We start from the raw sequence: 13,676 nt of genomic DNA, 5'->3' as shown, positions 1-13,676 counted from the left end.
TTCTCAGTTTAGGGAGGAGAAGGACTGATTACACAACCTGTGCCCAGAGAGGCTGATAACATGTTCTGTGGAAAAGGCCCCAAAAGACAATACCTGTAGGATTAGCAAAATGAGAAAATACGCATTGGCGAGTCTCTGGAACTGCTCAAATAGGTTCAAGGGCAAGAAGTTAAAGACATTATATTTTGAGGTCTTGATGGTATTGTTCTGTGAGTAAAGGAAACAAGCACAATTAGAGGAATAAAAGACTCCCTCCTCCCAGTCTTAACAAGAAGGGCAAAGTCCTCACTATGAAATGGTAAAAAGCAACAGTTCCCTCACCAATAGGAGGGAAGAAGTATCTGTCCCCCTGCCCCCTGACACACACACATTTTCTTTGAGGCCTACAGAGGTCTAGAGGATGCAAAGATGTCAAGGTAGATCAATATGGGGCTTTTCTGGAGGCAGAATGTATTCCTGTCCTGGATAGAATTCTTTGTTTATTGATACTATTGATAATGATAATAAAATCAACAACAATAAAAACTCACACTTACTATGTGTTACATGCAAGGTATCATTCTAATCACTTTATATGTAGCAACTTATTTAACCCTCAAAACAACTCTATGACAGAGTACCATATGACCACCTTTTTGAGGATGAGTAAATTGAGTTATATTGAAGTTATTTGCCCAAGACCACACAGTTAGTTGCAGAGTTGGGATCACGCTGTCTCCTGATACTCATTCCACTTGTGTAGACATCCAAATACTTATCTTTCTTAGAATCATAAATCCTTCAGTTTCATCTTACCCTCTGGTGCCTAAGGTCCTCTTCAGTCCTAAAAAGGCAAGTCTTCCATTTGTGTTAGCTCCACTCCAGAGTGTAATGAAGCTTTTCTTGGTCTGGCAAACTCATTTCAGTGTGCTTTTACCAGCTGGTTTCACTGATGAAGAATGTCAGATGCTAAAAGCAAATTACTGTTTTTCAACCTTAGCCCATTGAAGGGTTCCTAAACTGGCTGCTGTCAGCACTGGAAAATCACCCACCCCTCAACTGTCCTGAGGGAGTCTGAGAAGTCAGCCCTATATCTAAGCTATTATTTTGCTAAGTGAAAATGGGAACTTGGCACCTGTTCAGTGCTGATCTCAAGATGTTGACAGGACCACCTTACTTTCTATCTTTGGGTCTTCAATCATTCGACCTACAATGTCAGAGCTTGAAGCTAAGAGCTCAAGAAAAGGAGAAGAATGAGGCCAAACAGTTCTCTAAGAACAGGGCTTCTCTCCCACCTCCTCCATCTGCAAGGCCTAAGCAGAAGGATAAACCTATGTACAGGCCTGGAGTACAGACACTGTAAATAAAGAATCTTCCTGGGCCCTGCCTTGAGAAGGCATCAGAGTCTTCCTGGAGAACCAAAACCATCCAGTCCTAAGGCTAAAACTTGCCCAGGAAGGCTAGATAGGCTACCCAGCCAAGACTTGCCCAATGTCTGTTTCCCAAAGGAAGAGCAAATGGTCAAATAGCTTACTGCTGAGTAATTTAGAGATCCAAGCCAAAACTAAGATTTACGTGGTATTTATCCATAATTTTTCCAATTAACAATCAACTGAACACTATACATTTCTCAAGGCTTGCTCAACTGTTCACAGCCCTATGTTGGGCTATACTAGTAGAGGCTGAAAAAGAATTAAACAAGATCTATCCTAGAGAAGCTCATAGGTTTGCCTTGAATGAAGTTCTAACCAAATGATCTACAAGGGCCCTTCTAGCCCCGAGAGTACATTATTCTAAAGTATGTTCTTCTAATATAGAAACAGTTTCTTTGATCATAAGACACTCTGATTTCTTGGTGTTTAATTCCAGACAGCTCAGACACTTGGACCCACAAAAGTTTTGATCTTTTGCCTTACTGAAGCAGCTGGCCATCACTATTGATTTTCCACTTCATTTTTATAGCTAATAATGTAGTATTTCATGTTTCTATTCACTTTGGTAACGTTTGCTTAGCAAACAAAGACAAAAGTCATGCTGACTCTGTCTCAAGATAGAAGTATCAGTACTTCTTCACTAATTTGGCAATTAGAGTGTTTTATTCTACTCTTACATGTGAAACCAGAAACAGTGTCTCAAGGATAGGACTGGAGAGCATCATGCTAAGTGAAATAAGCCAGGCAGTGAAAGACAAACACCATATGATCTCACCTATAAGTGGAACCTAATCAACAAAACAAATGAGCAAAATAGAAACAGAGACTTGGAAATAACGAACAAACTGACATGGACCGGAGTGGTGGGGGGAAGGGGATACTAGGGGAAAGAAGGGGAAGGGGCAAGCACAGGAACATGAATAGAGGACTCATGGGCACAGACAATGAGGGGAGACTGACTGTGGGAGTGGAGGTATGGGGCAGGGGTGAGCAATGGGGAAAAAGGTAGGATAATACTAACTGAACAATTAATTTTAAAAAATGTAGAACATCTGCTTAACTATGAACTTCCTCACTGTTTAGTTACTTTGGCACATGTGATAACATTTAAGCACGGATAGAGGTGATGGATTTTGGTTTGGGCTATTCATTTATTTGGGCAGTATACTTGACTGATGACTAACTGAAGAAATAAAGGAGAACAGAAAGAAGACCATGGGCATTATGGGAATCAGTATTTAGGGGTTGGGAAGAGGAAAAGGAGTGGGAATGGAAGAAATTAGAGAAATAGGAGGAAAATGAACAATGGGTAGGGCCAGGGAAATGAAATCGTTGTTACATATATCATGATCAGTCAGATCTGTTTAATTTATTCATTAGCTGTTCAGCCTATAGCTGCTGAACGCCGTTTATGTGCCAAGCATTGTGATAGGAACTGTGGATACAGATTGAATGAAACTTGTTCCCCTTTTTCAAGGGGTAACAGTTTCTAGGAGAAAGTGAACTAACATTTTTCACAAGTATATTTAACTCCTACAACCACCACGTAAGGTGGTGAGCATCATCATGACCTTTTTACAGACAAGGAGCTGAAAATCAGAGAAGTTAACATACCTAAGGATGCAAGGTTAGTAAGGAGTAGAGCTGTGTTCAAACTCTGGTCTGTCTGAGGCTGAAAGCTAGTTTTACTGCCCCATCCCAATGCTGTTTATGCAGGTCTAGGAGATGGGGAGAGGGAAAACCTGTTCCCATGGCTATACCCCAAACACTGTTATCTTCCAGAACCTCTCTAACTCAGAAATCATAAACTAATATCCTACAGAGACTGTAAATATGTATGGCTACATATATTTATAGCTATATGACAGTAAACCCTCACTTAACATTGTTGATAGGTTCTGCAACTTCAGATGAGAGACATATAATGAAACCAGTCTCACCATAGACTAATTGACATAAACGAGAGTTAAGTTCCTATGGCATCTCATCAATGTCTTAATGAAATAATGTATTTGAGGACCTGCTGTATATGAGTATACAGATACAAAGCTGCATGTGCATAAAATAACATATCTGTGAAAGCCTTGCTTGTAATTATGAAAGATTGGGAACAACCTAGATATGGATTTATAAGGAACTGGTTACATAAACTATGCTAGATCTGCATAAGAAATACTATGCAGCTGAAAAACAAAAGAAAGGAAAAAGCTATTATGAAATTCTGATTATGAAAATATTTCTAGGACATATTGTTAAGGTTCACAATATTGTAATAAAGTGGGAAAATCGGAATATATATTTGTATTTGCTTTATTTGCACAAATAAGCACTTCTAATGACACAAGAAACTACTAAAGGGATTCCCTACAGGGAGCAGATGTGGGCAAGCATGAGGTGTCGAGGCATGACTTTTCAATACATATCTTTTTATGACTTATTTATTCATAAATAAATAAATGAAAAATGAACAATTCAATAGAAAATTAGCAAAGATCATTAATAGGCAGTTTCCAGAAAAAGAAATACAAAAGGCTAATTAACATGAAAAATTAGTGGTCTCACTCAAAATTAAGGCAAGATAGAAAACAAAATGTCATTTTTCACTTACATCCTGGCAAAGATAAAAAAGATTGGTAATACCCCGTTTGGCAGGTGTATGGAGAAAGTGGGCAATCTCTACTATACTTAGAAATGTAAATGGATGTGGGCTTCTTAGAGGACAATCTGCACTATGTATCAAATTTTTAAATGTGTCTTCCTTTTCACCTAGCCAATTCACTTCTAGAAAACTCTCATAAGATATATTCACACTAAATGTGCAAAAAAACCCAACCCCCATGCATAATGGTTTAGTAAGGATGATTTACCACAGTAAAACACTGGAGACATTTTTTTTTGGAGGGGGTATGGATGAAGATATTTTAAATGTTCATCAACAGGAAACTGGTTAAATAAATTAAGGATATCAATATAATAGAAAACTATGCTGCTATTAAAGAAATCAGGTAGATCTACATGCTTGTCATAGATGTCTAAATGAAAAAAGAAAATTGTAGAACTATGCTTTTATTTGTGCAAGAAAAAGCTACAGTATTTCTTATCTGGGAGTTATACATAAAACCCCAAATCTGAGATATATTATTCCCTGACCCTTGATCACTGGACTGATTTTGGTTCTGCCCCTCCCTGCACCAGCCCTCATTGTGCAGCCATGTGAAATCAAGCAGAACCTAAGTTACAGGATCTACATCTACCATGAAGTTCCTGCCCCACCAAGCAAAGGAGAATATTATAGGAGAATTTCAACCTCCTTTTGAAATAGCCAGAGACCTGATACTCACTGGATATCCAAACATAGTGTTGAATTCTTTGTTGTTGGCTTGCAGATATCTCTCTTGTTCTAAGGGAGAGGAGAGAAGTTATGAGAAGGATGCCCCTCTGCAGATTAGCTTGGAATGCAGGCTGCTAGTGAAGGCTTCACTGGTTCCTCACACTTTCTCCCTGAGGGTATCTGTCTACAAATGGGATTTTGTCTCTTTATTCAAAGAATCAAGAAATAGAATATAAATTGAAATCCTCAAGTGTTTAAGCTTTCCGTAGGCAACAGGACACGTAATTTCTGAGTTCTCCATCATTAATGTTTTCAGTAAATGATGACTATCCTAGTCATGTCTCTGCAGACAACAAGATGGCCTGCACCAACATGACTGCCAAACACAGAAATCCAGCCCTCCCTCGTAGGCCAATTGCACTATCTTAATTTGTTTGACTAAACTGAAATCAATCAGTCAGTCATTACTGAGCACCCACTGCACAGAAGCCAGTGTGCTGGATGCCGTGGGGGGCAGGGGGATAAAGAGATGAGGAAGACAGAGTACCTGACTTCAAGGGGCCTGTAGTTCAATAGCAGTAAGCCTGATAACTGTAACACATGACAAAACCATCCCATCAAAACACATAGGTATTAGGAACAGTGAGCCCACTACCGTGTTATGAAAAGTCTTAAAAACATATGCTACCAATAGATAACATATATCTATTTCCCTGAATGAAATACTTCCATAGTCTCTTCAGTTCTTCATTGGCTCAACGGACGAACATTTACCGAGTTCTTGACAGGTGTCAGGCCCTGTGCTAGGTGTTAGGGCTACACTATCCCTGACTCTCTTGGGACTTTTAATCCCAGTGGGGAAGACAACCATAAAAAAATTTTCAGTCTAATGTAAGGGCTGTGATACAGGCAAGAACAGGATGTTAGGAATGCACAGAAGAGGGGATGGAGGTAATAAGGAAAAGTCAGATGTGAAATCGTTCCTGGAGAAGATGCTTGAATTATTTGGATGACATGGTGTGTGTAATTTCTAATTCTCTTGAGCCTGGATAGTACATACAGCAAGCAACCTAGAATTTTGTCTGAGGGTTGACACTACTATTAAGCCCTTAATCATTCTAGAAATTCCTAGACTGTGTTTCCAAAGAATTTGTCTCCTCAGAGACTGGGTTCTAGCAACCCCTCTGCCTGCGAGTTACATTGAATGTCTATTTTGAAGCTCTTCCAGCCCTCTAACGTCTTCCTTGGCTCATGGCTCCCAAGACTAGAAAGAAATTTCCTTCATTGATCCTCAGAGATTCTTACTCTAGGCTACTGACTCCCACTTGATCCTGAACTCACTTGCCTTAGCCCTCTAAGGGAAGTTTCTGGCTCCAGGTCCTAGAAACCCAACCTTGTAACTGTTCAAATTTTTTTAGATATAATTACATAATATCAAATTTACCTTCTTAAAGTGTACAATTCAGTAATTAGTAAATTCACAAGGTTATTCAACTATCACCACTAATTTAGAACATTTTTATTATCCCCAAAAGACAACCTATACTCAATTCACCCCTTTCCCCTATCCCTGGCAAACACTAATCTATATTCTACCTCTATGGATTTGCCTACTCTGGACATTTCATACAAATAGAATAATAGGTGGTCCATTGTAACTGGCTTGTTTCATAGAGCATAATGTTTTCAAGGTCCATCCATGTTACCGCATGTATCAGTATTTTATTCCTCTTTATGACTGAACAATATTCCACTGTGTGAATATACCACATTTGTTTATCCATTGATCCACTGATGAACATTTGGGTTGGTTCCATCTTTTGGCTATCATAAATAAGGCTGTTATGAACATTCATGTACAAGTTTTGTGTGAACATGTTTTCATTTCTCTTGGGTATATATCTAGGAGAATTGCTGGATCATATGACAATTCTATGCTTATGAGAAACTGCCAAATGATTTTTCACAGCAGTTGAACTATTTTATATTCCCCCACAATGTATGAGTGTTCTAATTTCTCCACAGCCTCATCAATAGTTGTTAGTGCCTGTGGCCTTTTTTAATCCTCACTAAAGGGGTGGGGGAGAGAGAGAGAGAGAGATTGGTTACTGCCTGCATGAGGTGCAACTGGGGATCGAACCCACAACCTAGGTATGTGCCCAGACCAGGAACTGAACCTGCAACCTTTTGGCGTATGGGATGATGCTCCAGCCAACTAAGCCCCATGGCCAAGGCTGTGTGTGTGTGTGTGTGTGTGTGTGTGTGTGTGTGTGTGTTTAATATATTTTAGTCATTATGCTATTACAGTGTTTTTTTTTATTTTAATCATCTTGATGTGAAGTAGCATCTCATTGTGGTTTTGATTTGCATTTCCCTAGTGATTAATGATGATATTGAGTATCTTTTCATGTGCTTATTAAACATTTATATATTTTCCTTGGAGAAATGTCTATTCAGATTCTTTGCCCATTTTAAAACTGGGTTAATTTTTAAAATAATTAAGTTAGAAGAGTTTGTTTTGTATATTCAAGATAGAAGTCACTTATTGCATATGTGATTTGCAAATATTTTCCCTCAGTCTGGTTTTAACTGTCATTTTTTATAATGTACTAAATTCCACCATTGAATGTGATTCTGGGTTTTGTATTATTTTCCATTGTTCTAGTCATCTTTTAAGTTATGTAACCTTTAATATTGAATAGCAAATCTCCTTGGCTATTCTTACCTATTCTCTCTTCTACATAAATTTCAGAAGATAAACTTCAGAATCACTTTGTTCAGTTCTCTTGAGACTAAAGTTTTGATTAGAGAGGAGGAGAAATAGAATTTAATCACTCGAGTCCTGGAGATGGAGTAAAAGTGGGTTATTAGAGGAGGCAGAGCCACCTCCCATGGGTAAAACAGTCAGGTGTGGGAAACTACAATGCATTTATCAGGAGGCTAAAATCACAGACTTTTGAAAGATAGCTAAGGAGAGTCAGTGTTAAGACAGGGAGCTTTATTGTTCCTCATGTAATTTTTTCGATCCTTCCTCTAGTTGTCAGCAAAATTACAGATCATCGTGAAGTCAGAACATGTGTACATTTCTTATGGAAGATATCTAAAGGGCTGAGGTCTGCACATTGGGTAGTACAAAAACAGAGAACTATGAGGAAATTTGGGGATTTGTACATATTGTGGGACAGGTGGAACTGAGATGTTTAGCTACTTTTATCTGAGGATTTGAGAGTATACAGATTTGGGTTACACAGATTAATTTGGATAGAGTTGATATTTCTGCATCAACTTTCCCCCAGCGATACTGTATCTCTGAGGGAGACAGAGAGAGCCTTATTGGTATTCCCCTATGAAGCCACTCCTGTGTGTATGATGATCGTGTCTGTAACCACCTTATTAGCAATATGTAAATGGGTCTTCCCTGAATTAGAGTTACCACCCGGCTATGAAGCTTGTAGGTTGTTTTATTGCACTAGTGCATTTCGTTTTTGTTGTTCCTTCTTGTGATTACTAGGATAACCTGAATAAAGATGGGGCAAATGGTAGGACTGGGTGGAAAAGGTGAAGAGATTACAAAAAAAGAAAAGAGAAAGAAAACTCATAGACACAGACAACGGTATGGTGATTACCAGAGGGAAATGGGGGTAGGGGGAGGTAGAAAAGAGTAAGAGGGGGATAAAGGGTGATGAAAGGAGACTTGACTTGTGGTGGTGAACACACAATACAATATACAGATGATGTAGTATAGAACTGTACACCTGAAACCTATATAATTTTATTAACTAATGTCATCCCAATAAGTTCAATAAAAAAGTTAAAAACAAACAACAACAAAAAAAGATGGGGGAAATTGAGACAGGACTGATAGGATTTCTGTGTTGCCTGTTTGACTAGCAGGTGGCTTACAATACTGTGATACAAGAGCTTCTGCTAACCATTGTAGCTTAGGTTACCCAAAGCAGTGGAACATGTATGGCTCAGATAATTTAGCTGCAACTAGGATTCAGAGCTGCTGCATGGTCAATGCCCTTGTGCAGGGACTTTCTCAGTGGCCCAGATAGCTGCCTCATTAGGGCAGTATTGGTGTTTATACTGGTATTGAGGTTACCCAATCCCTGAGCAGGCTAATTTTCTACTATGTTCATATTCAATTTGCTCAGGCATTGGTAAACAAAATCAGTCTCTACCAAGCTATTTGCCCCTCCAACCATACCCTACAGACCTTTCCATTTATTCAAAAATATTACTTTATGCCTCTCTATAAAGTTATAATATTTTAAATCAAATTTCACATTTCTTTTTTGAAAAGATTTTATTTATTTATTTTTAGAGAGAGGAGAAGAGAGGGAGAAAGAGAGGGAAAGAAACATCAATGTGTGGTTGCCTTCTGTGTGTCTACTACTGGGGACCTAGACCACAACCCAGGCATGTGCCCTGACTGGGAATCAAACCAGCAACACTTTGGTTCACAGGCCAGTGCTCAATCCACTGAGCCACACCAGCCAGGGCGAATTTCACGTCATTATTAGATTTAATCTTAGATATTACTGCTTATATTTTACCTTAATAAAGATCGAACAGGTTTTCCCAGCAACTCATCTGGCTGCAGCAGGCTATTCTCTCTAAGCCCAATAATCCCAAGGGATACACGGAGTCCAGGCTCTGCACAGCAACTGAATCCCTACCTCTCTTTAAGAGCAAAGTAAAGTAGGTAGATCCCAGAGTTTAGAGCTTGACTTGGTGGAAATAAATGGAGACTCCAGAGCAGGGGTAGGGTTACCTTCACCTAATTTTGGCTCCTTGATACCAAAGCTGCTAAGAAAGGAGACAAAGGCAAAAGGAAAGTAGGATTTCCAGCAGAGGGGAAGAGAAATTGAGGGTTAGAAAGTCAGATTTCATAAGATACCTCTAAAAAAGGAAAAGGAGGAATGATGAAAACAATGGCTAGAAGTTCAGTTTGTACAATCTACTAGAAGAACCTGAACGTCTGAGAGAAAGAAGACAAGCTTAAATAAAAAAAAGTAGTCAGTCAGGTTTGAGGTAATAAAGGCAGGAAGAATGTTTTCAGACTGGATAATATAAGATTAATTCAAGATTTCCTAGGGCTTGTGAATACTGTTGAGAAAAGACTGGGATGACTGTTTTTCTGTTACTTGTTATTCAAAGCTTATTCTCGTTTGGCTGTAACAGAGCAACAACATGTGAATTATGAAACAGTTATTATAATGTGAATTAGAGAAGATCAGAAATTAGCTTAGACAAAGACAGTCTAGAAGATGGTCTAGTTGAAGAGGTCCTGGATATGGAATTCAAGAGGACAAACACCTAGCTCTAGTCTCTGGTGACACTGAAAATGCATCTTTACTGGGAATTGAGCTTATTCAGCAAAGGTCTGGCTTCACAAAGATCTGTGCTGGGAGCTGGACTAGGGGGATAAAATCATTGAGCTGAAAGGACCAGACATGTTGGTGAAGCAAGGAACTTGGTATTATAAAATGTGAAGAGAGCTTAGAGTTTAAAACTATGGTCAGCTCCCATAGTGGTTAAGAAACTGGGCAATCTAGTCAGGCTGCCAAGGTTCTAATCTCGGCCCTCCACTTACCAGTTGTATAGCCTTGAGGAAGTTACTTAATCTCTCTGAGTCTCTTTTCTTCATCTGTAAAGTGGAAATGATAATAATACCTATCTATAAGGTTACTATGAGGATTAATAAATTAAGGCATGCAAAGCATTTTAGAACAGTTCCTGGTATATTAGAAATGCTCAGAAAGCCTCAGCTGCTATAGACTGGGCTCTGTGACTAAAGTGTCATGTGACTTAGGGCAAGTTACTTTCCATTCTGGGTTTTAATTTCCTCATGTGTAAAATGGGGTAGTAAAATCTACGTCGTATGCTAATGTGAGGGTTAAATAAGATGGTAATTGTAAAGTGCCTATATAATTCCTGACACATCAAAAGCGTTCATTAAGTGATATATTTTTGTCCTTTTCCTTATGCTATGTCAAGGAAATTCCATAAACATTATTGGTACAGTTGTCTATGCCCAAAATAGATTTTGAATTTTCAGCTGATCCAGCCAGTAGAGAAGAAGGGTACAAAGCCGTTGTCCAGTAAGGGGAATGGTACTCAATCACTTGGTGGGATGGTAGTAGGAATGTCCAAATAGGAGAAGCCTCTGTCTAAGGATGTCCTTAGAGCTTTGATTCAAATGCCAGGGTGAAAAACTTAGCTCTTATGCAATCTTGATGTAATTCAACCTCAGGTTTTGGGAGTTAAAGCTACAGAAGATTGGAGATTAGCCTAGACTAGACAAGAAAATTGCAGAAACTAAAAAGGAAAATAAAGACTAAAAAGCTCTGTAAGAGGAAACTAGAGAAAATGGTGCACCAAAAGATAAGTAACCAGGAAAAGAAGGAGGGAGAGAGAAAAAGAAGGGAGGCCAGCTGGTCAGGTAGAAGTCAGCCTTAGGAGGTTCTGAGCAAATATCTCCTTGTTCAAAGTGAGAAAACCAACACAAATGGGATTTTCCAGATAAAGAAACAAGAGCAGTGAGATGATCTTCAGGACTGCAAGTCATTAGCTGATTAGCCAAGGCCCCCTTTTCTTATGCTACCAGACTCCCAACTCAATTAAACCTAGATGCTGGTGACAGAAACTCAGCAATGACCCTTGTTGACAGACATTCTAGAGCAATAGGTCCAGGAGATTTTGCCAAAGTCACCTAATGCATGTGACTGAAATTTCTCTATCTCTAAAATTAAGTGAGGATAGCTGCCAGGAGAAGGGTAACTGGCCAATTTCTGGAATTTTTGGTCATATTAACTAGAGTCAATGTACATTGCTAATACTGGAATTTTTTAGATCCCAAGCGATCACAATTTTCCTATGGTAGTCAAATAGCATACTAAAACATTATAGCTATCAGTAGATTTAGCTAACCATATGGCTTCCAGTCTTGGGTACATACAAAAATTTACATTTTATTTCTCCAGATTGCATCTCTAAAATTGCATCTCTATAGGATAGATGCAAGATGGTATTTCCACCTAAAGAGTGGTAAGAAAAGCTAAATGTCATAGCCCAGGATCATCACAGGAAAGGCCGGGTGTGTGATCCTACAGAAGGGGCGGTAACTAATTTGTTTTCTCAGCACCACTTCATTACATGTTTCTGGTTCAGTCAGGCCACTCGCTGCTATGTCTCATGGTTTGCACTCGGCTTACTTATCACACTTACTAACATCATCTGCCCACACTAAACAAAGAGCTCCTTAAAGGTAGGGACCATGCCTTCTTTTTCTTTTCTTTAAATATCTGTACCCCATTGCTAGCTCAGTATTAGCCTGTGGATTTAATAAAGATTTGTTGAATGAACAAACACATACCTGAATAGATGCTTAGAAACATGCTCTGTTAAGTTGTGGTAACATATCTGTATAATACCTCCAATGGAGAATAATCACCTCCTTGCGGGAGTGCCTACATAGTCACAGTAGAGCTGGGCTGAAAGAGAAACCCCGGGAAGACGAATTCTTTGTTGCTCTTTCCATGCTAACCTGCGCACACAGGAGGATATTCAGCATAGCTGAAGAGGGTGGGTAGAGTGCAGCATCAAAAAGGGCCTGGAGGGGAAGCTCACTAAAGTCTGGAATGTCAATGAAAAGTCCAGTTCTTGATGCACTATAGCTCTGCCTCTGACCATCCACTAAAGCTTCACTAATTCTCCTGCCTGAGGTCAGCAGAAACAAGAGCAGAATTACTCAAAGAACAAGATACTAAAGAAAATGAAATAAAATTAAACACACACACTACCACGACCACCACCAAACCCTAATTTATTAACAGGGTACCACAGAAGTTTGGTTTGGCTGGCACAGTTCAGGAAGTGCTCAACACCAAGGGCCCACGCCCTGTTCCTCTCGGAGACCTTTGGTTTCAGTCTCTCCCCTTTCCTCTCCAAGGGAGAAGCTGACAGGAGCATAATTCAGACTACTTCAAGCAGATGGAAGTTGGAAGTGGTACTTTGCCATCCTGACCTCATTTGGAATGTAGAAACAATGATTTCTTATTGACATGGTAAAGGTAAAATCAGACATATTTGATTAAACAGCTAGACATCATTTTCAGTGCTTCTCAGTCATAAAACCTTCCTTGGGATAGGAGCTGAGAGGTTGGGAAAGTTACATTACAGGTTATCAGTTAGAAACAAAATGTCTTCACACAAAGTTGGTTCTAAAAGTAAACCCTGGTGATGCTAATGAAGCAATTTAACTCTAAGAGATTCAAAACTCAATCCCCTTTGTTTAGGGTTGCCAGATTTAACAAATAAAAATATAAAATCAAAGCATGTTCCAAATATTACATGAGGCATATACTTTATAGAATAAAACAGACATCTCAAATAATCACACATCTAGTGTGTTTCTAGAATGCTGTTTCTTTAGAAAATTTAAAGCAACAATTGAACTAATTTATAGGGACTTTTTCTGACCTCAATAACAGAGGCAGGATTGCCAGATAAAATACATGATTCCCAGTTAAATTTTAATTTCAGTAAACAATGAATAATTTTTTTTAGTATAAGTATGTCCCATGTAATATTGGGGACATACTTTGATTGTATGTGTGAGTGATATATGTGTTACATACATATACGTATATATATTATATGCATGTGTTATATGTGTGTAACATGTGTGTGAAATATTTATATGGGTATACATGTGTGTAAACATGAAATCAAAGTATAAAATAAAATATATATACATATATATTTAAATAGATAGTACTTATTCGAGTACAGTTGTCCCCATTTTCCCCCCAACACTACCCCCACCCCACCCATCTGTACCCCCATCCTCAATCCTTACCCCCTTTGGCTTTGTCCATGTGTCTGTCCCCTACACATGTTCCTTGACACACTTTCCCCTTTTTTCC

At 38.8% G+C, this 13,676-nt stretch overlaps 1 protein-coding gene across 1 annotated transcript in view; it reads right to left on the bottom strand.

The window, feature by feature from the left end:
* LOC123819593 (phospholipid-transporting ATPase FetA-like) overlaps window positions 1-13,676 on the bottom strand; it is a 103,020-nt gene that overhangs the window by 59,181 nt on the left and 30,163 nt on the right. Inside the window, exons 5-6 of the mRNA XM_045840001.1 lie at window positions 4,754-4,812; window positions 94-207 (exon numbers count right to left, since the gene is read on the bottom strand). Coding sequence (XP_045695957.1) covers window positions 94-207; window positions 4,754-4,812 — 173 coding nt within the window. The remainder of the gene's footprint in view (window positions 1-93; window positions 208-4,753; window positions 4,813-13,676) is intronic.

This window comes from Phyllostomus hastatus, unplaced genomic scaffold (genome assembly GCF_019186645.2).
Source record: "Phyllostomus hastatus isolate PE091 unplaced genomic scaffold, TTU_PhHast_1.1 phas_contig_34, whole genome shotgun sequence".
NCBI lineage: Eukaryota > Metazoa > Chordata > Mammalia > Chiroptera > Phyllostomidae > Phyllostomus > Phyllostomus hastatus.
Note: the sequence above shows the minus strand (reverse complement) of the source record. Positions and strands in the feature narration are given on the sequence as shown.